At 42.7% G+C, this 26,551-nt stretch overlaps 1 protein-coding gene and 1 long non-coding RNA gene across 2 annotated transcripts in view; one reads left to right on the top strand and one right to left on the bottom strand.

The window, feature by feature from the left end:
• Positions 1–26,551, bottom strand: part of LOC124263753 — a 67,636-nt gene that overhangs the window by 24,916 nt on the left and 16,169 nt on the right. The window contains 1 exon segment of the mRNA XM_046698460.1: positions 19,186–19,836. Coding sequence (XP_046554416.1) covers positions 19,186–19,836 — 651 coding nt within the window.
• On the top strand, positions 7,421–8,631 carry LOC124263758. Its single transcript, XR_006894930.1, has 2 exons — positions 7,421–7,758; positions 8,594–8,631. It is a non-coding gene; the product is annotated as an uncharacterized LOC124263758 (long non-coding RNA).

Genomic DNA, 26,551 nt, shown 5'->3' on the forward strand with positions numbered 1-26,551 from the left:
GTCACGCACAGGGTATGAACGTTATCATTGTGTCATATGTATAAAGTTATTATGTTATTCACATAGTTGATGGATTTTATGTATTATGTACAAACACGTTCACCATAATGTGTACGTTGGTACGACGTATTTGAAACGTTATTCTAATACCAAGGAGTTACTGTTCTTGGTGGTTCAGTCAACGTGTTAATGGCTATGTACCTATTACCACAACAACATTATATAATGTGCACCTGTTGACATTAATTGATATTACACTCATTTCTAATGTTAGAAATGATATAAGAGATTCAATGATTGTATATATTTATCTATATTTACATGTTTGCCCTTAACTTGGCACTTATTTTGTAAACATGTGTTTCAGGGTGTCTGTCAATAAAGAATAGATCTCACAACCCGTAATCAGTGTCTGGTCCTCAGTATTCCCATTCACGTCCCGGTTACATAATGGAGCCCCCAGTGAGGATCTTTGCAGACTATTGATGACAGAGCCACCACAGGTTGAGAAGGATGAAGCATTGCCTGCATCTTGCTGTTCGTTGAACCGGTCAGTGCACAGGTTTCATTTACAGGACTGATTGTAACACCAGTGCTGGGACTTGTTCTGTGATTACCTCGGACATATGAGACTTGAGCTGACTTGAGCTGAGTCTGGAGACTTGTGTGTCATAAGCGTGTGCTCATGAGTTCTGACTTTATTGAACTGTGCATTATGTGCGTCACGTGACTTACTTGATGTGATATATTTACCTGACCCAATACCTCTTGGTTTGAATTTACTTTTAACTTTGTCCAAGTACTTGCCACAATAAAGACCTTATTGTCATCCATCATATGCCATAGAGCAATTGTACTTTCTACATTATGAAGCAGTGGGTGTTGATTCAATTCCTTTAGTTAAGGGCCGGCCATAGTTTGTGTGTGTTCTCTTGACTCCGTTGGTACCAACCTGTTTAGTTTAGTTTGTGGATCCACACATTGAATTTTAACTTAGATCATTTCAGTCAGTATAATTTAGATATTTTATTTGTACAATTACTGGCTTTGCTTGATTAGTTATTTCTAGCATCAGATCATATTTCAGGTCCGCATGTAAGTGTGAGAGTGTGATCTTTACTTTTCAGCTCCTACCCTATAGATTAATTCTGGTGACATCTAAACTTAGATAAACTTTAATTAGGGACTTAAACCCAGTGATACTTGTACCACAGTGACGCCTTTACATCTACACTGCACTAGATTGCACTGCACTGTAACCATACTGTTTACTAATTCCAATGTTTCCCCATCTATCCGTTTATCGTGCAGGTAGACTGTTGTATATGCTGATATGCTGGTGATTGAATTCACACTCCCCGCTTTGTTTGTCCTGTCGAACTCTAAATTGCATAACCTGTCAATCATTACTTAGTTGTGTAGTTATTGTTCAGGTTTTGGGCTTGAATAATTGTTTCGAAGGTTTATTGTTGCTGGTAATCTTGTATGACGTTTCTTTAAAGAAACAAAACAACTTAGTTACCAACTCCAATAGGACTCTGTTCTTTTCTCATTCTTTTCAACTCATACTTTGGCCAAATATCTTAGCCAATTACCCATTCATTCTTGTATTCTGATTATACCTGATTGAACTAGTTCAGGATTTCACTTGCCTTTGACGGTGCAGCTTGGTATCCAGTGGGGATCAATCGGTTTATTATGAAGTTAAGCATATTTAGTTACACGTCTCACAGTGTCAACTTTGTGTCAACTTCTAGTTCATTTCCCTCTATATCTCTACAACAATGGAGCTTGATAAGGATGGATTGAAAAGTCTCCATTAACAGTGTTTGAGAAGATGGGAATGTCTCCCAAAGTCGACACAGGGGAGGACTTTAAACAATGGATTCATGGAATGGCACAACAGGAAGGGCCCCTTGATTAAACTGGAGGAAGGAACAGCCCACAAGATACCTACTGGGAACAATGATCCCACAGATCCTGGGACAAGCTCAACTACAAGTTACCATCACTTCCTAGGCTTCCCATATTTAGTGGAGAGACAGACAAGGATACTACATATGATTTGTGGAGATATGAAGTTGACTGTCTCTACAGTCAAAGACTCATACACGTGAAGTTGTCTTACAAGCTATCAGGAAATCTCTCAAAGGAGAAGCAGCTTTAATATCCATGAAACTAGGCCATAAAGCAAGCACAGAGGATATATTAGCTAAAATCAGGAGTGCATTCGGTACACTTAGGAGGAAGGAGAGTCTTATGTCACAGTTTTATGGTGCATCTCAGAAGGAAGATGAGGATGTGTCGGCATGGGGATGTCAGCCTTGAGAACCTTATGTATCAGATATCAGAGCAGCCACTTAACCTTGGACGAACAGGATGAGATGCTTCGGAGCAAAATGTGGGATGGGCTCAAACCTGGATTGAAAAGCTTGGCTGCGCACAAATATGAGGTCATTTCTAATTTCGATGAACTACGTCTTTGTCTGCGAGAAGTGGAATTTGACCTTAACAGAAACAAGCCCACGGCAGAGAAAAAAAAAAAAAAAAGTCAGCTACAGCTAAAATGGCTTTCACTTCAGATAGTGCTGAGGCAGCTTCAAAGCAAGAAGTTCTTGACTTGAAGGAAATGGTGAAGGAAATAAGAGCAGAGATTGCAGAGCTCAGGTGCCAACATCAGGGTCAAGTTTACCAGCACCAGGTTTCAACTCCGCCATCCCAAGTACACCCCAGTTTCTCAAACCCCAGAGTCAATCATCCCCACAGACCTGAGAGAAAAGTATCAAGTGGAGGCAAAGGAAAATCTCCAGCATACACTGGTTCACAATCCAAGCCATTTCTTTCTACACATCCAGGTTTTGATGTCACCAATGAACAGCCATATGGAACTGACCTACAAGCATCAGGGATGCATCCTTATTCAACACAAGGAACAACTGGATATGTCTCTCCACCAGAGAGAGGGACACTGTGGAACAACACTAATGAAGAGTTGCCTAGATGTTTTAGGTGTGGTTACCCAGGTCATATTGCTCGGGGATGCAGAGTGAGACTTGATCACCTACGTCATCCTTTAAACTGGCCCAGGCCTATGGGAAGGGGCTGCCCTTAGGTTGTTCATCACGCCCTACAGTACCAGATGGATTAGTTGGCAACAGTAATGAAGTTGAGATTGTAATTGAAGGAGTGCCCGTACAAGCATTAGTGGACACAGGAGCTACTGTGTCAATTGTCTCTGAGACCTTTTTACAAATCTCATCTGCAGCACATTGCGCTTGAACCCATTGGAGATATTTTGGACATCGAATGTGCTGGTGGTCAGTCACTTCCATATCAGGGATATATACAAGTTAATATTATCCTTACAGGTGGAGGTATCAGCCCTCAAAATCCTGTCTCCAGTCTACTCTTGATTGTTCCTGAAACAAGGTATAATGCACGTGTCCCTGCCTTGCTGGGTACCAATGTTTTGCAATGTCTTTTGGATGAATGTAGGCAACTCCATGGACCAAAATTCCTACAGAGGGCAGATTTACATACACCTTGGTACTTGGCCTACAGAAGCATTGCACTCAGAGAGAAAGAGTTAGTACGCAATGGATGGCGTCTTGGTTTAGTCAGGAGCACTGAGACTCAGAATATGATCATTCCTCCAAATAGTAATGTTATCATAAAGGGTCGGATCACGAAGGGATTGACATCGCCAGGAATTTGTGCACTTCTTCAGCCTACCCACAGGTCATCGCTACCGGCAGATATTGATGTTGCTCCAACACTCATCACTTACAATAGTTCAAGGCCAGAGATTGTAAATGTACACATCTCAAATGTGACCACGCAGACCTTATGTATACCTCCAAAGGCTCTTCTCTGTGAACTTCAACCAGTAACCATACATGATTCACCCAAATGCCTACCTGTTGAAGCAGATGTGTTATTGGATCAGATAGATATTGATAAGGAAGGATTATCAGAGGAGGAGATTAAACATGGACTGGATATGATCATGAGATTTCAGGATATATTTTCAAAGAATGAGGAGGATATTGGACAATCTTCAATGGTTCATCATCGAATAGAACTCACGGATAATAGACCATTCAAACAGCGGCATCGGCGCATACCTCCTGCTATGTATGAGGAAGTTCGCAGTCACCTACAACAGCTCTTATCTGCTGGGGTTATTAGGAAATCGCACAGCCCTTGGGCTTCCAACATTGTACTGGTTCGCAAACGGACGGTCGACTAAGGATGTGTGTTGATTATCGCCAGCTGAATAAGCGTACCATCAAGGACTCATACGCTTTGCCGAGGATTGAAGAGCTATTGGATTGTCTTGGTGGTATGAAGTACTTTTCAGTACTAGATATGAAGAGCGGGTACCACCAAGTTGAAATCGAGGAAGACCACAAGTCTCGTACAGCATTTACCATTGGACCGCTCGGGTTCTTTGAATACAACAGAATGCCATTTGGATTATCAAACGCACCGGCTACCTATCAGCGACTCATGGAAGAATGCCTAGAGGGTCTCCATCTCAAAATATGCCTCATCTACCTCGATGACCTTATCATATTTTCCAGGACCTATGAGGAACACCTTGAGAGGCTACAACTTGTTTTTCGTCGTCTCAAAGAATGTGGCTTAAAGCTTGCCCCAAAGAAATGTAAATTTTTTAAGCGAAAGGTTCGATATGTAGGGTATATCGTATCTGAAGCTGGGATTGAAGCTGATCCGGACAAGATTGACAAGATAAGACATTGGCCAACACCTTCTAATCCAGAGGAAGTCAGAAGATTTCTTGGATTTGGAGGTTACTATCGCAAATTCATCAAGGACTTTTCAAAGATTTCAAGGCCTCTCTCTGAGCTTATGCCCAAATCTGCTTCGAAGAAATCTAGACAACCATCCAAGGATCAAGACTGGATCTGGGGCCCAAAACAGGAAGAAGCATTCAGTGAGTTAAAGCACCGCCTGTGTTCCCCTCCTGTACTAGGCTATGCAGACTATTCACAACCCTTTGAACTCCATACTGATGCAAGTACACATGGGTTGGGTGCAGTGTTGTATCAGCTCCAGAATGGCAATCTGCGTGTCATTGCCTATGCAAGTAGAGCATTAGGACGTTCTGAGAGGAACTATTCAGCACATAAACTTGAGTTTTTGTGTTTGAAATGGTCCATCTCAGAAAAGTTCCATGACTATTTGTATGGGCATGATTTTGTTGTGTTCACTGATAACAACCCTTTAACCTATGTACTTACCAGTGCTCGACTCGATGCAACTGGGCATAGGTGGTTGGCTGCACTAGCAAACTACAACTTCAGTATCAAGTACCGTCCAGGAAAGGCTAATATTGATGCGGACGCATTATCTCGCTTACCAGATCATCAGGATTATGTTGAAGATGAGCAAATATCTCAGGAATCTGTGAGAGCCATTTGTGATACCATCCATGTCTCAAGTTTGGTTGAAAGTCTGTGCTTCTCTATGAATACAATTGAAGAGGATACGGAGCTTGAGGATGATCAGTGCGAGCTGAATGCAAGGGAATGGAGGAGAGCTCAAGCCAAAGATTCATCTCTTCGGATAATCCTAGAACACTTGAGAAATGGCACATCTCCAAATAGGATGCAGTACATCAATGATCCTGAAGTGAAATCATTATTGAAATGCTTTATCCAATTCCAAATGAAGAGGGGAGTTCTCTATAGAATTACCACTGTAGATGGAGAAGACCGAGAACAGTTGGTTCTACCGATGAAATGTCGCACTGCAGCACTGCGCAGTTTACATGACAACGTTGGACATCCAGGTAGAGATAGAACTTTAGCACTTTTGAGGGATAGATTCTACTGGCCTGCGATGTCAAATGATGTTGAAGCACACTTGCAAAATTGTGAACGCTGTCTTCGAAGGAAAACACCAACAAGCCGAGCTCCAATGGTAAACATCCAGACATCAGCACCTTTGGAACTTGTATGTATGGATTTCTTGACGTTGGAACCATCAAAAGGTGGATTGGAGCATGTTCTAGTTGTAACTGATCACTTTACCAGATATGCCCAAGCATATCCAGCAAGAAACATGTCAGCCAAAACAACTGCTGAAACTTTCTTCACAAATTTTGTCATTCACTATGGACTACCAAGGAGGATACATTCAGATCAAGGAGCTAATTTCACTGGTAAAGTGATGCAGGAACTGTGCCAACTGTTGAAAATTGAGAAGTCCCAAACCACGCCGTACCATCCCATGGGCAATGGTATGTGCGAGCGCTTCAATCGAACACTCTGTAACATGCTAGGCACTCTGGATCCCGACCAGAAAAGGAATTGGAAAGCCCATATAGGTCCCTTGGTACATGCCTACAATTGTGTAAGACATGAGACAACATCAGCATCTCCATTCTTTTGATGTTCGGAAGACTCCCTAGATTACCTGTCGATTTGGCTTTTGGATTGGACATAGAGCCAGGAAAATCCAGATCTATTTCTGAATACACCAAGTCCCTCAGGGAACGTTTGAAGCAAGCATATGAATTGGCATCTGCATCAGCAAAGAAGGCTCAGTCCAAACAGAAATCAAATTACGATCAAAGAGCTCGTGCTGCAACACTCGAGGTCGGAGATAGAGTCCTTGTAAAAATTGTAGCCTTTGCGGGACGACACAAGCTGGCTAACAAATGGGAAGATGACGTGTATATTGTTGTGAATCAACCTAATCCATCTATTCCTGTTTTCACAGTTGTGCAAGAAAATTGCGAGGGAAGGAAGAAGACACTTCATCGAAATCTTCTGTTGCCTGTTGGCTACATTCCTAACTTGGAACCACCTGTTCCAACACCAAGACGAGTAACCCCAACGCCCAGACAAGTGATCCCAACACCCCGGGAAAAGATCATCAACATCCCTGAAAGCCACATCAGAGATATCGCACAAGGATGATGAAAGTTCTTCAGATGGACAAGACTCGGACATTTACTCCTATTCATATCATGCTCCAGTGTTCACTGATTCATCAGTGGATGGGCCAGCTGAAGTACAGACAGCGAGGGTAGGAAATGATGAAGCTAGTGCTGTCCATGATGAGAGGGAGGAAGTAACGTCTGAAGATACTGGTCAGCCGGATCAGACATCAGCTGCAGGTGGCGATTTCAGAAATGAAGTATCTGATGAAGAGAATAATCAGCCAGCAGAAAGGGAAATGCCAACTCCAGTTCCACGACGCTCAGGCCGAACCCGAGTTCAACCGAGATGGATGCGGAGTGGGGAGTATGTTCTCTCTGCGGTAGCTACACCAGACTGGTTGGTGAGAGCGGATTATCTCAATTCTCTTGCCTCTGGGGCAATGTTTGCTCACCAGCCAGAGAAGCTAACTGAGGCTATTCTGGGTGTTGTCACTGGTAAATTATAATGATGGGGACATCATTTGTTGGGGAGGGGAAGTGTGTGGCAGGTATGAAGTCATGTAAGGTTTGGTTCGTTTGAAGTTGTCATTGTTTATAGTTTTAACGCAAGCAGTATCATTTTTAAGCGTTAGTCTATGGTTATTTTTAGATCTTGCCTAGTCCATTACGGGTATAAGGGGTGTCAAGAGATTGTGTCATCGCTTGTGTTGTGCCCTTTGACTTGCTTGGCCCCTTGTGTTGATTGGTTCTTTTAAAACACTAAACATTACTTGCACGTCAGCCATTGCACTTCACTTCAATCCGATCGCAGTTCAGAGCATAAAACAACTAACACGTCCGATCTAAAGGTAGGAACAATATTTCAAGTATTTTATATATGTTGTACTAAATAACAATGTTATTAGTGCTAATTAAATGTTCTTCATGATAATAAAATAGGTTAAAGTATATTTGTGCAATTGTAAATATTATGCCAAGGTAAGTAGACAATCTTGCAGTGATATAGTAAATAACGATCATGCTTAAAACTATGATACTTTGTTTATTTGAATGATGTTTATGCATAGGTTATTTATTGTGCATTATAACCATAGCGCACTTGTTTGCATTGTACTTACGATGCAGAATGATTGAATGTGTGATTGATTTTGGGTATGACCTAATGTGGCTTACACATAGTTACGTCAGTACCGAACCATAGCTATTGATTGTTGTGATTTGTATACATACATATTTAGAATATTGAGACTTTGGTTTGCTTGTTCTTGTAGCAGCAGTATATTCCTCTTGGAGGCGTGGCTCTTCTACACCCCAGTGTCACGCACAGGGTATGAACGTTATCATTGTGTCATATGTATAAAGTTATTATGTTATTCACATAGTTGATGGATTTTATGTATTATGTACAAACACGTTCACCATAATGTGTACGTTGGTACGACGTATTTGAAACGTTATTCTAATACCAAGGAGTTACCGTTCTTGGTGGTTCAGTCAACGTGTTAATGGCTATGTACCTATTACCACAACAACATTATATAATGTGCACCTGTTGACATTAATTGATATTACACTCATTTCTAATGTTAGAAATGATATAAGAGATTCAATGATTGTATATATTTATCTATATTTACATGTTTGCCCTTAACTTGGCACTTATTTTGTAAACATGTGTTTCAGGGTGTCTGTCAATAAAGAATAGATCTCACAACCCGTAATCAGTGTCTGGTCCTCAGTATTCCCATTCACGTCCCCGGTTACATATATACTGTATATAACAATGAAACAACATAATAGACAAGGGAAACAACATAATTGCCATGATTGGCTAAGCAGTAAGCTGATGAAGCCAGTAAGTACATAAAGGATAGTGAGAGGAAGCCAGAGATGTAGTTACAATGAGATGTTTATACAATGGATGCGATGTTTATACAATAGACTGGGCTTGGTGGAGGAGTGGATCATAAGCAGATGGAATGAAGTATCCTTGGTCACGGTTGATGGTAGGCTTGTGCCGTTTGATGTGAATGGCTTCTGTGAGCTTGCGTTTAGTGAAGTCCGTTTGGTTGTTGGCGAGAATGGTAATGTCGGACCACTCTATTTGATGATTGGGGTTGGCTTTGATGTGGTCAGAGATAGCTGATTTGGTGTCGGAATTAGCAACAGAGGTGCGATGTTCTTTGACTCGGGTGTTGATGGGTCGGGATGTTTCACCTATGTAGCATTGTCCACAATCACAGTCTATTTTGTAAATAACACATTTCGGGTTGTTGTTGTTGACGGTGGGTTGTTTTCTTCCGTTGGCATGGAGGAGGTTGTTGAGGCTGGAGGACGCTGAGAAGGTAGTGTCTATTCCTGCCTGTTGTTTCAGGAGTCGGCTGATTTGGTGTGATGGTTTACCAATGTAGGGAATGGATATCTTGATGGGGGCTGATTCTAGTTTAGACCTTTTGGCAGGAGGTGAAAGCGTTGCTTCGATGGTTCTGTTGACTATTTCAGGTGGGTAGTGGTTGCGTTCCACAAAGACTTTCCTCAGGTGTTCAATTTCTTCCTGTAGGTTTGTTGAGCAGATGTTTTTGGCTCTTCTGGTCAATGTAGAGATGACAACATGAAATAGTCAACAGAACCATCGGAAGCAACGCTTTCACCTCCTGCCAAAAGGTCTAAACTAGAATCAGCCCCCATCAAGATATCCATTCCCTACATTGGTAAACCATCACACCAAATCAGCCGACTCCTGAAACAACAGGCAGGAATAGACACTACCTTCTCAGCGTCCTCCAGCCTCAACAACCTCCTCCATGCCAACGGAAGAAAACAACCCACCGTCAACAACAACAACCCGAAATGTGTTATTTACAAAATAGACTGTGATTGTGGACAATGCTACATAGGTGAAACATCCCGACCCATCAACACCCGAGTCAAAGAACATCGCACCTCTGTTGCTAATTCCGACACCAAATCAGCTATCTCTGACCACATCAAAGCCAACCCCAATCATCAAATAGAGTGGTCCGACATTACCATTCTCGCCAACAACCAAACGGACTTCACTAAACGCAAGCTCACAGAAGCCATTCACATCAAACGCACAAGCCTACCATCAACCGTGACCAAGGATACTTCATTCCATCTGCTTATGATCCACTCCTCCACCAAGCCCAGTCTATTGTATAAACATCGCATCCATTGTATAAACATCTCATTGTAACTACATCTCTGGCTTCCTCTCACTATCCTTTATGTACTTACTGGCTTCATCAGCTTACTGCTTAGCCAATCATGGCAATTATGTTGTTTCCCTTGTCTATTATGTTGTTTCATTGTTATATACAGTATATATATGCAGCTCCTACACTTCATGTATCACTCTTGCTTGACAACGGTACAAGAATCTGTATCGAAACGTCGCACTCACGAAAATAAAGAAGTTGTTATCCATAAAACTTGTTATATAATGTACAATCTCACTGTATATATGAGCAATATATATAATCGTGCATTTTGCTGTAAAGATAATATTCCTCCTCAAATATTATTCAATCGTCTGTGTAAAATAAAATATTAATATCAGGCATATAAAGTTTTTGGAAACCATGGTCATTGCACACAATGTAAGCTAAATTGTCAATCATAATGAAAGGTGCCTTAATTTAGAGAGATTCAGCATTGTTCATTTACCAGTATATCTGTTTCTAAAGGATGCAAAAAGTATGATTTACCTCCAAACATATCACAACATATCACATCCCCATGTGAGGCTCATGTATGCTACAAAATGTTACAATACAATATATACAAGTTTCACACCTCAACAAACAGAATATTGCAAGGTAATTGCTTTTTGAAATTCAGATCTGCTTTTAACATTCAGATCTATATATGTGCCCTTTTCAGTGAGAATCATATTTTCCAAATTACAGTATTTCCAACATGTTTTCCATTTTATTCTGTGTGTTGTGGTGCAAATATCGCAGATCTGCAGCTAGAGGTGAGGCATCTTTAGTTGACTACAGCAGATGTGCACATTGTGTTGAGTCCGCACACGCCACCGCCTCGGTACACAAGGTAGTACCCCTGGAAGAAATAAACAGTATCACAGGGTTGGTAACACTAGGGTCATTATCTAAAAAACAACATAGGATTCACTTATAATGTGTGTGTGCATGCGTGCGTGCACACAGATCCCAGGTCACAAATCAGTTGAAGTTAAGTAACGTTCACAGAGAGTTGTTTTAGGACTTTTGTCCTGCCCCTCAACAAAGCACACAATGTGGTATCACCTTTGGCAAGTGAGTTTATTCAAAACTGCCTCTGTTCACCCAGGAGAAAATGGGTACCCGGTAGGATGTCATATGACTACTAACCTTCTAGCGTCTCACAAGCAGCTTGGGTTATCCGGGTAATAATGTCCATTAAGCTGTATGCGGCTAGAGCATGCCTGTGTGGCGTGGAGTAGTGCTATATAAGTGGTCATATCATTATTGCTATAATAGAGCAATGTGTAGCACACCGTAAGTATGAAACAAAGATAAAATACCTTCTAACCCCTTGTCCGTCGCGATTTTCTTATCTTAGAAAGATTTAATTTGCAACAGGCAGTGTAGATATTTGTGATGAGATGTGTTAGTTCAGAATGGCTTGCTATACTATAGGACAAAGCCGTACCTTCTCTCCCCAGTCTGGGCCCCAGCTGTTCTTCACGATCCAGTATGGTTCACTACCCTCTGTAACATTGAAACACCTGCTCAAATCTCAAACACTGAAACACCTGCTCACATCTCAAACATCGAAACACAGTAGAACCACCTCACATCTCAAACATTGAAACACAGTACAACCTGCTCACATCTTAAACATTGAAACACAGTACAACCTGCTCACATCTTAAACGTGGAACACAGTACAACCTGCTCACATCTTAAACATTGAAACACAGTACAACCTGCTCACATCTTAAACATTGAAACACAGTACAACCTGCTCGCATCTTAAACGTGGAACACAGTACAACTAGCTCACATCTCAAAAATTGAAACACAGTACAACCTGCTCACATCTCAAACATTGAAACACAGTACAACCTGCTCACGTCTCAAACACTGAAGCACAGTACAACCTGCTCACATCTCAAACATTGAAACACAATACAACCTGCTCACATCTCAAACATTGAAACACAGTACAACCTGCTCACGTCTCAAACATTGAAACACAGTACAACCTGCTCACAGTACAACCTGCTCACATCTCAAACATTGAAGCACAGTACAACCTGCTCACGTCTCAAACATTGAAACACAGTACAACCTGCTCACATCTCAAACATTGAAACACAGTACCACCAGCTCACATCTCACACAGAACAAACCGCTCACATCTCAAACATTGAAACAAAGTACAACCTGCTCACATCTCAAACATCAGAACACAGTACAAGCTCAAATCTCAAACATTAAAAGACAGTACAACCTTCTCACATCTCAAACATTGAAACACAGTACAACCTGCTCACATCTCAAACATTGAAACACAGTACAACATGCTCACATCTCAAACATTGAAGCACAGTACAACCAGCTCACATCTCAAACATCAGAACACGGAACAAACCGCTCACATCTCAAACATTGAAACAAAGTACAACCTGCTCACATCCCAAACATCAGAACACAGTACAACAAGCTCAAATCTCAAACATTAAAAGACAGTACAACCAGCTCACGCTTCAAACATCAAAACACAGAACAACCAGCTCACATCTCAAACCTTCCATACACAAGGCTACATTCTGACAAACAAAACCTTATTGATGATGATCTTCATCTGTACTTTTGTTTCTTAACACATACATCAATGTTAACATATTACTTAACAAAGCGATGCATGTCTATCTGGCATTGTTTTAGATCCTAACACCTCAAAAGTACTACTTTCCAATATTTTATATATTTATCATATTACATCTAATTGGCAGAGATCCAAACTTGTGGAACTGGTACTATGAGGTTACGGTTCATATAGACATGTATACTGACCAACACCATATCCCACAATGAGGACACCATGGTCGAGGGACGTGGGGTTGCAGAAGATTTCCCAGGGATGAGAGATTCCTCCGAAGTAGAACTGAAACATATGTTTGTATTCACTAAAGGCACTGTGTTGTCACTATCAGATCCAGTTGTCCAATCAAATATACTACATTTACAGGAAGTGGTTTGTTACAGAATAACCTGTGACTATCTAAATTTTCTAATGACTGACTGACTGACTGAGTTTAGTTTTACGCCGCTTTTAGCAATATTCCAGCAATATCACGGCGGGGGACACCAGAAATGGGCTTAACACATTGTGCCCATGTGGGGAATCGAACCCGGGTCTTTGGTGTGACGAGCCAGCGCTTTAACCACTAGGCTACCCCACCGCCCCAAATTTTCTAATGACAATTGGTCAGCGACACTGGAAACACCAAGGTGTTTCAAATGAAAGTTAAACATGACAAATATTGTTGCATCTGAGTACAACATTATTTTCTTCCTGCTAAGTTTTAACAATCTTGTCTTTACCTGCATAGCATTTGCATTGATTCCGATGGAGATGGGTCCATTTTGAGCCAGCCATGAAGCCATGTCTGTAACAATATAACATATATATCCAGGGTAATATTCAGGATAACCCACACCACACAGGCTAGATTGGAAGATTGATTGATTGATTGATTAACACAGAACTCAGCAATATTCCCGCTAGATGGCGGTGGTCTGTAAATAATCAAGTCTGGACCAGACAATCCAGTGATCAACAGTATGAGCAACCAAGTCATTGAGCCTGACCATCAAATCCCATTAGTCGCCTCTACGACAAGCATGGATTTTTCACGGGTGTCACATGCTAGGACTGACTGACTGTGGGGAATCAAACCCCGGGCCTTCGGCGTGACGAGCAAACGCTTTAACCACTAGGCTACCCCACCGCCCCGTCACATGCTATGAATACTGATAGCCATTCATATGGAAATCAAGGGGAGTAGCACCTGAGCACTTGTTTCAGCATGTGCCTCTTGAAACAAATTCCAAACAAACTGTGCATAGTGCTTCCTTTTATGGTCAACATACAGCATCAGAGTATAATAATTCACACTGGACATTTGGTCCTATCTTTATGCATACGGATTTAACCTGCTCTTGTAGTGAGTGAGTGAATTTTGTATTATGCCGCCTTTAGCAATATTCCAGCAATATTCCAGCAATATCACAGCGGAGGACACCAGAAACGTTCTTCACACATTGTACCCATGTGGGGAATCGAACCTGGGTCTTCAGCATGATGAACGAATGCTTTAACCACTAGGCTACCCCACCGCACCTCCTGCTCTTGTAACAAACATGGGGTACTAATGACATTGATGTTCGCTGCTTTGTTGGTTGTAAAATACTGTACTCTGTGATATAACAAATATATGACAGCTGTTTCTAAATGATCAAGTTTGAACCAGATAATTCCGTGATGAACATAGTTAGATTGATCAACACAATTGATATGATACATGTAACATACATGAACCAGGTCTGTGAGCCTGGCCACCTGATCCTGTTAGCCGCCTCTTACGACAAACATAGTGCTCTCTTATAACAAGCATGGTTTGCTCAAGACAAGCATCAGCTTCAATGATCTGACATTGATAAGTTGATTATCCAGTGACATGGCCACTGATTTGGAGGTTATAAAGTGACCTTTACAGACACAGTTTTTCACAAGTGCAAAATCTGATGAATCAGCTGAACTAGATCCCCAGCTTGGTTTCAAACAGCCAAATATTCAGGACACAGAAAAGAGCATACATGGCACAACCTCTAAATCTGCCTATATTTGGTTTTAGCGAGTGAGTGAGTGAGTGAGTGAGTGAGTGAGTGAGTGAGTGAGTGAGTGAGTTTAGTTTTACGCTGCACTCAGCAATATTCCAGCTATATGGCGGCGGTCTGTAAGTAATCCAGTCTGGACCAGACAATCCAGTGATCAACAGCATGAGCATCAATCTGCGCAATTGGGAACCGATGACATCTGTCAATCAAGTCAGCGATCCTGACCACGCGATCCTGTTAGTCGCCTCTTACGACAAGCATGGGTTACTGACCAATATTCTAAACCGGACCTTCACGGGTCTTGGTTTTAGCATTGGCTTACCATCTTCATTGCTGGAGATGTTGACAGCACCATTGATCTTGACTTCAACTTCAGATCGGTTGAAGGCACATTTCTCATCTTCAGCTTCATACTTGTAATCACCCTCTGTCTCAAGGCCACCTAGGTTGGAATAATACAAACTGTATCCACAATGCTTCTTTCAGCTGTTCCAGTTTATCAACACTTTGTAAGAGATGATCGTACCATACACCTTTCCTAAGTCGTCTATACTTGAGCTAGACATTTTGTTGCACAAAGAAAATAATACCAACACTGAAGACATCACTTTCTAACAGAAACCCAATTCTACTCTCAATTTGAAGTATAGGAGAAAACACGCCCCAAGGTTTTGGTAGAGAATGTTAAACTGAGGGAGGAGAAATTTCCCTCCTCAGTCACCTCTTACGACAAGCATGGGTTACTTAACACCAATATTCTCATCTGGACCTTCACGGGTCTTGGTTTTAGCATTGGCTTACCATCTTCAGGAGGGAGGAGGTATTTCCCTCCTCCCAAGGTTTTACATTCTCTACCAAAACCGAGGGGAAGTGTTTTCCCTAACATATAAACCGTCAATGATGGATAATTATAATGAAGCAACATAACAATAACTGAAACGCAAGTAAAATCAATTTAATGACAGTATCTATTAATAGATAATTCAACCCCTACGTCTTCGTTGGCTCAGTGGCTGTGAGGTAGAGTGTCCGCTTATTAACCTGATAGCTGCGGTTCTAATCCTGCTTGAGAAAACATTTGCACTTTGAAATTGATCTTGGACAATATTTTTCAATTGATTTCAAACACTCATATATCATTTGAATGTTGATGTTCATATAGAAAAATTAATTACATAAAGTAAAACCTGGGAAGAGATCTTACTTACAAAAAGTAAAACATGGGAAGAGTCGTTACTTACAAAAAGTAAAACCTGACAGCAAACAAAAACCTCAAATGCAGTTATTCCGGGAAAACAAGAGATGCTTAATATATAGCGAGAAGCACACTTCAGGGTTATATTGAAAGTTAACCACTTACCCAGTTTCATGATAGACATGTAGGCATTAGAAGGTAGTCCACCATTACATCCCTCGTCCAGCTTGTCACAGTCAACCAGCTCTGCAAACAAAGGGACAATCAGGTTCATAGCCATGGCCACCCAATAACAAATCTCTACTGTAGTTCAACTGGAACTGTTGTCATGTCATAGTGAGTGAGAGTGAGTCGTAGCAGGGGACACCAGGCATGGGCTTCACACAGTATACCCACGTTGGGAATCGAACCGGGGTGTGACAAGTGAACGCTTTAACCACTAGGCTACCCCAGTGCCCCCTTCAACTGTATGATACTGTCTAACTCCTCAAAGCCCAAACAATAAGAGCATGGTGGCCTACAGTCTGCCTGTGTGTTTGTATGTAAGGTTACAGCGGCCCTATTCAGTTTCTGAAATTGTGTGAAGCTCCACCATTCCATCACCCTGTTACCTTGTTCTGAGAGGGATATGAGCTGTCCTTTCTTGATCTTCCATTGTCCCTCGATGTTGCCAGTGGTGGAGAAAGCCCAGCAGGACCCACACTGTCCCTGAAGACAAAACACAACAACTCTTTCCAACATGTGAAAACAGAAAAACATTTGTGACATGTGAAACTTCTCTTAACCCCCTGGATGCCTAGTTTATTTACTCACATTTTCATAAGATCTGAAAAGTGAACATTGCGGTTATGTTACAGGACAAAACAATTATGCTTCTCTATGACATCAAATGATGACAGAGAGGTTGGGGAGAAAACTCCGCTATGCCTTGCGCTAGGTTATTATTACAAAGGTCACTTGGAGAGAGCTTGCTGAGGATAAGGACACTATAACTTTATGATGTTTTGTTAATGGTGAACCAAACATCTACAATGAAAAGATCCACACTTTAACCATATACATTTTGACAGTATCACAAATTCTAAGAAACGATTAAGAGATCACGAGAAAGGATGTAATAGCCATTCTAAAGTGTAAATTAATTCTTACTTCCCATATTCTCCTGTTTATGAAGATGTATTTTGACAGAAAGTAACAGGCATCTCATGACCCGCCTTTGCGAAACATTTTGACAAATTTATCTAAAAAGCTGTTAAACATATTTTCCAAAACATACCACCCTATTGTAGGTTTATTGGCAACATTTCAGAATTGATTTGATGAAAGACAGATAACAGTGATCACTAATATGCTGTTTTGTTGATCACTGGATTGTCTGGTCCAGACTTGACTATTTACAGACCGCCGCCATATAGTTGGAATATTGCTAAGTGCGGCGTAAAACTAAACTCACTAACTCACCTGTCAAAATGTTCATAACTTACGAACATGTAATAAGATATTTTCCATGATCATTACCCGTATCATTTGGAGTGAGTGAGTCAGTGTTCTGTGCCCAAATTACAAATATGATAGTCTGGAACATGCTGAGATTTGTTACATCTGAATGTTACACAGATAAATAGAAGTAAGTCCTACCTGTTGACTGGTAATTGTCATATTTTTTGTATGATTTGTTTCAAGTTAATTTCTGTCCCGTTGTTCAGTGCTGTTGGCGCAATACTCTTCCCAAATGACACAAGAATCCAAAGAGATTCGGTACAATCAACACAAGATTGTTTTCATCCTGAAGACTTATGGTGGGTATGTCCTATCCTCAATTTTACTCCTAGGTGATGTCCTACCTGAGATGAGGAAAGAATTACCTGGTTCTTTACAGGTGTAACAGCACCTTTATCTCTCCAGTCAAAGGCCTTGGGGGCAGTACCACTGGGGATTTTGGCTTTGTTCATAATAGACGCTCCATGGTTGGTCATCTTGTTCCATGTTGTCTTGCTTAGGTACTTCTGTTTGAATTCCTCCTCTGCCAATGGTGGATAATACAGAAGATATAATGCATACTACTGGAAAACAAGGATAAGTTGGACCAGCACAGAGAACGCATTTACAAGAAGTAGGCAGTGCACGGCAATGAGCAAACTCATTTGGTTTGTGAAAGGTAGAGCAGGTGTAGGCTACTGGATGTGCAGTGCATGATGATGAAATTGATTCCGTGCGTAGCTGCTCACACCTTGCTCAGAAGACTCTCATGTGGTCGGTGTAGCAAGTCGGACAACCTGGGACCCCTTCGCTCACAATGGCAAGCGCCAGTGTGCGGAACTCATACATGCTAATACGGACCAATTGTCAGGTCTGTGCTTAACTTATCCTTGTTTGCCAGTAATACAACATAAATACTGTACTAAACTGAATATGGTTTGTCAGCAATATTCCAGCTATATCAATAAAAGATCATGTTGTTGCGCAAGAAACCAGCATATATGAAAGCAATCAATCCTAGCTTTTTAGACCAAAGGAAACACACTCAGTCAAGTCTTGGGCTTGGCTCCCAGAGTCTCTCCTATCGCTCTTTAGGTTCTCTGGACCTTTGTTACCATAGTGCACACACATTTTAATAATCAATTTGGATGGAACTGATTCTTACGTGTAAGGTCTGCAAATTTGGTAGCACCATATACTGCTGTTCCTAATTCAGTCTCATTCAGCTTACGAGCAATTTTCATGTTGTCACAGAAGATGGCAAATCTCTTGGCCTCCTCTGAAATATTAATAAAAAATCAAATACATCTGAGTATCTAACAGTTGAAAGAAAAGACATAATGAGGAGAAACAAGTAACCAAAGACGTTTACCATATACACATGATTTGGTAGGGCTGAATGAAAAATAACAGAGCTTTGTTTAATTTTAGTTTCTAAAACATCTCTTTTCTGCTGTCATCATGTACAGCTGTATTCCTGTTATATCACTGCAGTGTGTAAATAACCGAGTCTTGGCCAGACAAAACGATGGCTGAACACAACCACTCTTCTGAATATATTTCTGCCTTCTAATGCACTATTTAATGCTTTTACATCTAAAGAGATTGATCCCTACCGTCTTCAGTATTGTAGACCTTTCCATGTTTGATCATGAAGTCCTTGAAGTGTCCTCCATGACAGAGGTCATGACCATCTCCTCCTAGAAAGTTGCCCTCCAATCAGAGGCTTCCTCCCCATGTTTCTGAAAGTCATGGTCGTCTCCTCCAATCAGAGGCTTCGTCTCCCCATGTTTCTGAAAGTCATGGTCATCTCCTCCAATCAGAGGCTTCGTCTCCCCATGTTTCTGAAAGTCGTGGTCATCTCCTCCAATCAGAGGCTTCGTCTCCCCATGTTTCTGAAAGTCATGGTCATCTCCTCCAATCAGAGGCTTCGTCTCCCCATGTTTCTGAAAGTCATGGTCATCTCCTCCAATCAGAGGCTTTGTCTCCCCATGTTTCTGAAAGTCGTGGTCGTCTCCTCCAACTGCATGTTTAAACGCTCCCAGTAATCCAGTCCCAATATGCTCCAGCAGAGGATGAAGGTCATCAGGTACATAATCTTTCTTCTGACGTTTCAATAAAATCTTATTGGTCAACACTTGTGCTTTGTCCTGGTTGGGGAGACCAAATAATGGGAGTGTCTTGTCAGGTCCAAAAAGTTCCTCTAGCCTTGGAGTCTTGTGCTTACTAAGGAGGTCCTTCAGCTTACTGGAAAGGTCATCCTTGAGTTGTGGCAGTGAGTTGCTCAGCTTGACACCGGCCAACATAGGTTTCATGAGTTCATCAATCTTTGGAAGTTGGTTGGAAACAGGAGGTGGAACTGGCGTAGGTGCTGGGTCTTTCTGTTGAGAGAAATCACAATTGAGACTATGGCCATCTTGTTGCACTAAACAAGGTATAAAAGGTCTACTCAAATACAAATAGTGGAACATGAAGTGGAACATATATACTAGTCATATCACAATTAATTACTGTGTGTGATCAAAATCAAAAGTGTGTGATAAATAACAAAAGAGTCCCTATTGATCTTCAATCAAACATCTCTGAATGGACACATCTATGAATATAACACATGAAGAGACAGGAGCAGGAAAGTACAACTTCACCTACATCTTTACATCGGCAAATATTTTCAATAGGGTCCATGTTTCATTATTTTGTTTACAAGTATTAATGCACTTCATTAGGTATGACTTGCTCTATTACAAAAAAATCTTGACTATTGATAACATCATCTCGACAAGGCACAGATGCAAGTGACATGAAACGCTGAACCTGATAGGTCGATAGGATTGGCACAGAAGGGACATTACTCTAGTGGTGGAAATTCGATTGAGTCCGGAAATTCCAGCTTACTTTGGCACAATGGGAAAATAGGCCTTTGTCATCATTTAACTCACTTACTTAAAGAGTAAAGATGATCAAATAACATAATGATATATATACAGCATAGCAGATACTCAAAATGTCACTTACGTTTTCATCAGGTCAGAGTTCAACCCCACCACAAAGCACATTAGAATTGTGGTTTTTCATACTGTAGTGAATGATATGGAAGTTAAGGAAACTTGACCCTTTGGAGTCAGGATGCACAAAAGCTAAAACCATACATTTTTTACCCCTGTTTTGATAAGTAGCTCAAAGATAAGCTTGCATAGTTTCATTCATGAAACTTAAGTAATTTCTGAGAAAACTTGTCCCCATGGCAGACACAATACACCAACTAACATGGATCAAGGTCTGTAGCAGTGGAACCTCAATTCATGGCACCAATTTTTGACCCAGTTATGACAAGTGGACAAGCATCTCTTCAGTAGACTGAGAAAATCTGTCCCTATATTCCCTCACTATTCACTAAGCATGGAGCAAGTGCCTAACTTTGTTAAAATTATATGACAACACAAATTTTATAACTCATGAGATCCGGACTAGTAACATCATTCTGATAGATTTTATTTCTCTAACTTAAGTGTTCAACAAAATGGTCTCCATAAAGAAGCAGATGGGAAGACAGCTGGACAAACTCTGCCCAGTGCAATAAAAGCTGGTCAAATCTGAAAATGCATCTTCCATTCATTTTGGGGGAATAAAATGACATATCAGGATAAAAAATTAAAAAATAATATCCATTTATTGATACAGAGTATACCATGGAAAAAAATCAGAAAAATTGAGGAAATTGGAAATTTTAAATATAAATTGTTAATTATATACTTATCCTATCTCACGGTATCTCACAGTATGCACTTCTCTCTCTTGATTCGACACTGAGTGGAATGATGTAAACTTTTTTCCCTTGGCCTCTCTTGTCCATCCGCCCAAGCACTCCATGCTACCCTCATTATAAGACAGCTTCCTAGTTGTCATGCAAAGCATGCGGCATGCACCACTATCTCCGAATCATCATTCTCAATCTTGGAGCCACTGGAATGTCAATCTTGGAGAATCTGCGTAGCGGGGAGGATGGGCGGGAATCCGTCGCGTGAGATAGGATAAGTATATAAATATACAATTTATAATTAAATTTTCCAAATTTTTAAACTTATCCTATCTCACGGTATGCACTTATCCCACGGTTGGACGGCGGGACGCAGATACCCTGTGTCTTGTCAGTGCGAACAGTAGACTGGAAACAACAGTAGATAGCGATGCACAAGGGAGGCCTGTTATGACTAGCGCAACTCTTACGCTTGTGACAAGTTCCTCTGAACTCCTTGGCTTACTAAGCACAACGTCTCCCAGGGAGATGGGTGCTCCCGAGCGATGTGGTGTTCGGCCGCAACCTCCGGAGAAGGACGCAGCTCAGCGAGAGAGGATGTCACTTCACCATGATTTTCAAGGTACCACCATAAATTAAAGTCATTGACAATAATTGGGCCAGCCCCTGCTTCGAGAAGACCCCCACAAACACCGACCAGGGGCAGGTGAAAGAGAAGCACAACTCGGAAAACTCGCAGTTTTAACGTTCAGTTCCAGTCAACATCAAATTGACCCTCACTTCTTTACAAAAGCTTAGTCAAAGGATGAGCCTGGCAACTTCGGAGTCGGAACGCAACGAAATCCACTGGGAGTGACACACTTCACTGATGTATTTGCTTTGAAAAGTAGGGGTCAGGAAACGTGAAATGACGAACCCTTCCACATCGATACAGAATATCGAGCTCCAGATTCGTCCAACCACCGAGGTGGTAGTATCTCCGTGTCTTAGTATAAAACTTTGTAAAGTAGTTCTAACCCATAGGCAATCAAAACATAAGACAGACATCAAGTTCAGACTTATATTCAGGAAAGTACAGGGAAGCAGCAACCGCGTGGGACTGTCCCCTATCTGCGTTGTTGGGCCGTAGACAGCTGTTGTGCGAGAACAAGGGGTCCAATCTGGTACAGGCCGTGGACGTCCTTGACTGTGAGGTCCCGAAGGCAGTGGGAGGAGAAGACCGAGTGAGATCGCCAGAAGCATCCTTCCATAATGGCGTGGAGAGAGCAGTTACTATGCAGAGCCATCGTAGATGCTAACGCCCGTGTCTCATGTGGATTAGAAGCTGTCGGGGACGGTAACCCAACGAAGGTGTAAGCCCGTAGGATGGTGGCTCTCATCCAGAAGGATAATGTGGTGCGAGACACTTCCGCCCTGGATGTTGAGGACAACGGAATGGAGAGGTGTTTGAGGAGACGGCGGCGATCTTTAGAAGCAGCAAGAAAAATCTTCAAAGCCCTAACAGGGCAAAGCTGCAGGTCTTCATTGTCATGCGCCCAAGGATCATGGACAATGGTGGGATGGTAAAAGTACGATCGGGTTGTCCCAGCAAATGATTCTTCACTACGAAATCCCAACGAAGACCGAGGAAGACTTTGCCATGCTTCTTCCATTCAAACTGGACTCTGTTAACGTCCAAAGCGTGGAGTTCAGAAATCCGAGCAGCTGTAGCCAAGGCCACAAGGAAAAAGGTCTTGAAGGAGATCTTCTGAGCTAAGGGTTCATAGTTCACCAAGGCCAAATGAAGCAGCACCACAGATAAATCCCATGCAGGAGGTCTAAACCCTTGAGCTTCTTAGACGACCGCAAATGCTGAAGAAATTCAGCGACTATTTGAGGTGAAGTAGAAATGGGAGATGTAATGCCTCTGGACGTGCAATATCCCTCAAAACACAGGGATATGTGGCACTGATCCGAGTGAGGGTGTAACAGTAGGTCATCCCAATCGGGAAGAGGAACTGGGTTTAGGGCTGCGAGCTGTGCGAGATCAACAAACCAACACCTGGCCAGTAAGGTGCGACCAAAAGCAGTAGACTCTGTCTGGTCGCCCGGAGTTTCTGGATGACTCTAGGTAGAAGAGCCAAAGGGGGGAAGGCGTAAGCGTTGAGCCCCTCACATGAAATCGCCAGAGCGTTGACATCTCACGCTAGTTGGTCTGGAATCGGTGAGACAAACTTTCGGAGCTGATGGTTGAACCATGTGGCGAATAGGTCAACTTGGGACCTTGATAACGGGAAGACCAGTTCCCGAAAGGTCTGTGGGTTTAATTGCCACTCCGTGGGAGACGGACGATTGGAGCAGGACAGCGCGTCTGCGATGACAATCCTGACTCCAGGAATGTATCTGGCTCGGGCATCAATGGTGAGGGAGTCGATTAGATGGAAGAACCAAAGCGCCAGCTGAAGAAGGTTCGCCGAACCTGTCAACCCGAGATGGTTGATGTACTAGATGGCTGTGGTGTTTTCTGTCTGAATCAGCAGGGAAGACTCCAGAAGTTCCATCGCCCAATGTCGGAAGGCGAGAAGAACCGCCAAGAACTTGAGTTCGTTGATGTGCAAGTCCCCTTCTGCGGACGACCACAGTCCGGCCGTCTGATGATGAAGAAAGTGAGCCCCCGACCCGTGAGGGATGCGTCGAGGAACAATGATGAGTCGACATGAAGGACAACATTCTGCTCGTCTAGCACGGCTGAAGCTGAAGCTACCGTCTGGTAGTTGGGGCTTGAGCTGACGTCAGAAAGCCTAGCAGCTGCCACTGAGATAGCACTGGAGGAATGCATTGCGGGGTCATGAGGCACCTGTCTTGAAGGGCGAACATCCTCCTCTGACAGGTGTGGAACAATGTATCGATGACGTGGAGTCTCTGGATCGATGTTAGCTTCAATACAGCAATGTACACTAGCCATCCTAACTGCCAGAGCAGGATGGTGGTGAACTACAGTTAGCGGCGAAGTACTATCAGATCCTGTTGTGCCTGGATGTGCAATCATCAATGTAGCTTCGAAGATGACTGACTGACTGACTGAGCTTGGTTTTATGCCGCTTTTAGCAATATTCCAGCAATATCACGGCAGGGGACACCAGAAATGGGCTTCACACATTGTAAGCTTCGAAAATGAAGTTGACTTCTGTAAGTGAAGGCTTGAGCTTTGGTGAGGAGACCCGGCAACTCTTGCCACTGATGAAGGGGTATCTCCTGACAGAGTGCTGAATGTGGTAGATTTGGCAAAATGGAGATTGTCAGTCAATCTATAGGAATGTGTACATTGTAAACGGGTGATAAAGGTCGTACGATCGGCAATCTGTGTGAACATTAGTTCACCAAATGAAGTGTTGGTCCGCTGGATGGAGTGATAAATGTAGTAGACTAGATGCATGGGGATCGTGAATCTATCTACCGGAATGTTCGCAAAGTTGTTGGAATGACGACAGTAAAAGAAGACCGGCGACCCCAGGAACATTTGTTGGGAAGACGAAGGCCTGGGGACTGCAGTGACCTCTGAATGGAGGGTTTGGGCTAAAGTAGAAAACCCGAGTAACCCAAGTTGAAGAGTTCTGGGACGTTTCTGTCTAACACCCTTGGTATGCTGTCTCTCTCGGCTGGCTGACAAATCCCAACATAATCACTCTTACCGGGAATGGCACCGTTCATCGTCACTGGCGATTAAAGGCTGGGGTTATCATCAGCTGTGTAGGACCAAGACAATTCTGTCAGTGCACTTCAAAGTCACTCTCAACATCACAATTCTCCGACCGGGGTCGGTTTGGTGATCTGGATCGGCGAGGTAAGTTCTGGAACGGTACTGTGATCTGGTTCTGATGCGGGGAATCGGTTCTGCCTGATGAACTGGTTCGATGATGAGGTTCAGATCGGTCTGCCAAACTAGTACGGGGATGTTGTTGTTCAGACGAACGAGATGAGCCATTCCTTGCTGCAAAAACAGTTCGGCCATGTCGCGGCAAACCAGCCTGCAGGAATGGCGGCAGACCAGCCTCTTGATACACGGATAAGTTCGGCAAACCATGACGGGAAAACAGGACGATCTGTCTGGGAGACATCCCTGACAAGTAGGGTAATTTCTGATGAACCAGTAGGCCGGGAATCTTCCATGTTGGAAGTTGTACGAGACAACACTGGGGATTCGCCGTAAAATGGATTTGATAGATGTGGGCGAAACGAGATTTCGAGCAGGTCGTCTTGGCAAGAAAATCTGAAGATTGGTAGGCGGTTGATGCCAGCGGTTGGGTGAACCATGTTTCTTCGACGAAGAAGAAAACTAGGAGAGTTCAGTGCATCACCAAGAGATGTACGATCTGGCGAAAAGCGTTCGTAGAAAGCTGATTCGTGGGATGCCGTTTTGGTGAATGTTGATTCGTGGAATGCCGTTTCGGTGAAATCTTCCGTTTCGGCGAACTTTGTTTCCATGAAATTCGATTAGGTAAAATCTGTTTAGCAGACGATCGATCCGGAGAATGCTGACGAGTAGACTGACGTTTCGATGAAGACCGGTTCGGTGAGAGCTGTTTCGTAAAGAGCCAGTCTAAGTTTGGGGAAGGTGGACAGTCCGGCGAAAGTCGAGGTGGAGGGAAGCGGACAGGCGAAGCATGATCCGGCGAACTGTGATTCTAACTGGCAGGCTTCGGGGTTCAGAAGACCGAGATAGCTGGACGCAAGAAACAGCATTTCTATTCGCCGAATGGGAAGGAGACAGGGATCTAACCACTGACAGGTGTTGAGGCAAGGTAGGCTGGTTCCTCTCACTACTGGACGAACGACGAGAGCGAGAACGGCTTCTGTGCATGCGCTCTGCGCAGTCAGGTGTAGAGATCAGCTGATTCTTGTCCGAAACAGATTGCCAGGTTGCGAGATAACTGGTCCGGAGAACGAGAGACAGAGAGCGTAGTTCGAAGGTCCCGCTGTGTAGAGGTATCCTTAGGGGTGGTAGCACGCTCGACAACCACTACCAAGGACGTGGTCGAAGACGAAGGACTTGGGCTGGAAAGTTGAGAGCCCAACAAATTCCTAAGGTCTTCCGATAAGTAAGAGTCCGACTAAGCTCTCATGAAATCCTCTTCATTCGAGGGAGGGGACTGTAACTGCCGAGCACACAAAAGAGGACGCTTAAACTTTCCTTTCTTGGTGGGACTGGGTCCGTCAAGTGACGCGGCATAACGAGCTCTGTCAGTAACACGACAAGCGCAAGCCTGAGTGTAGTCACCAACAAAGCAAAAGACGTTCACACTCAAGTGCGACAAGAAAGAGAATGATGATTCGGAGATAGTCACGTGGGTAGCTAGTGG

Source organism: Haliotis rubra, unplaced genomic scaffold, assembly GCF_003918875.1.
Source record: "Haliotis rubra isolate DU_JTF1 unplaced genomic scaffold, ASM391887v1 Scf898, whole genome shotgun sequence".
NCBI classification, from domain to species: Eukaryota; Metazoa; Mollusca; class Gastropoda; order Lepetellida; family Haliotidae; genus Haliotis; species Haliotis rubra.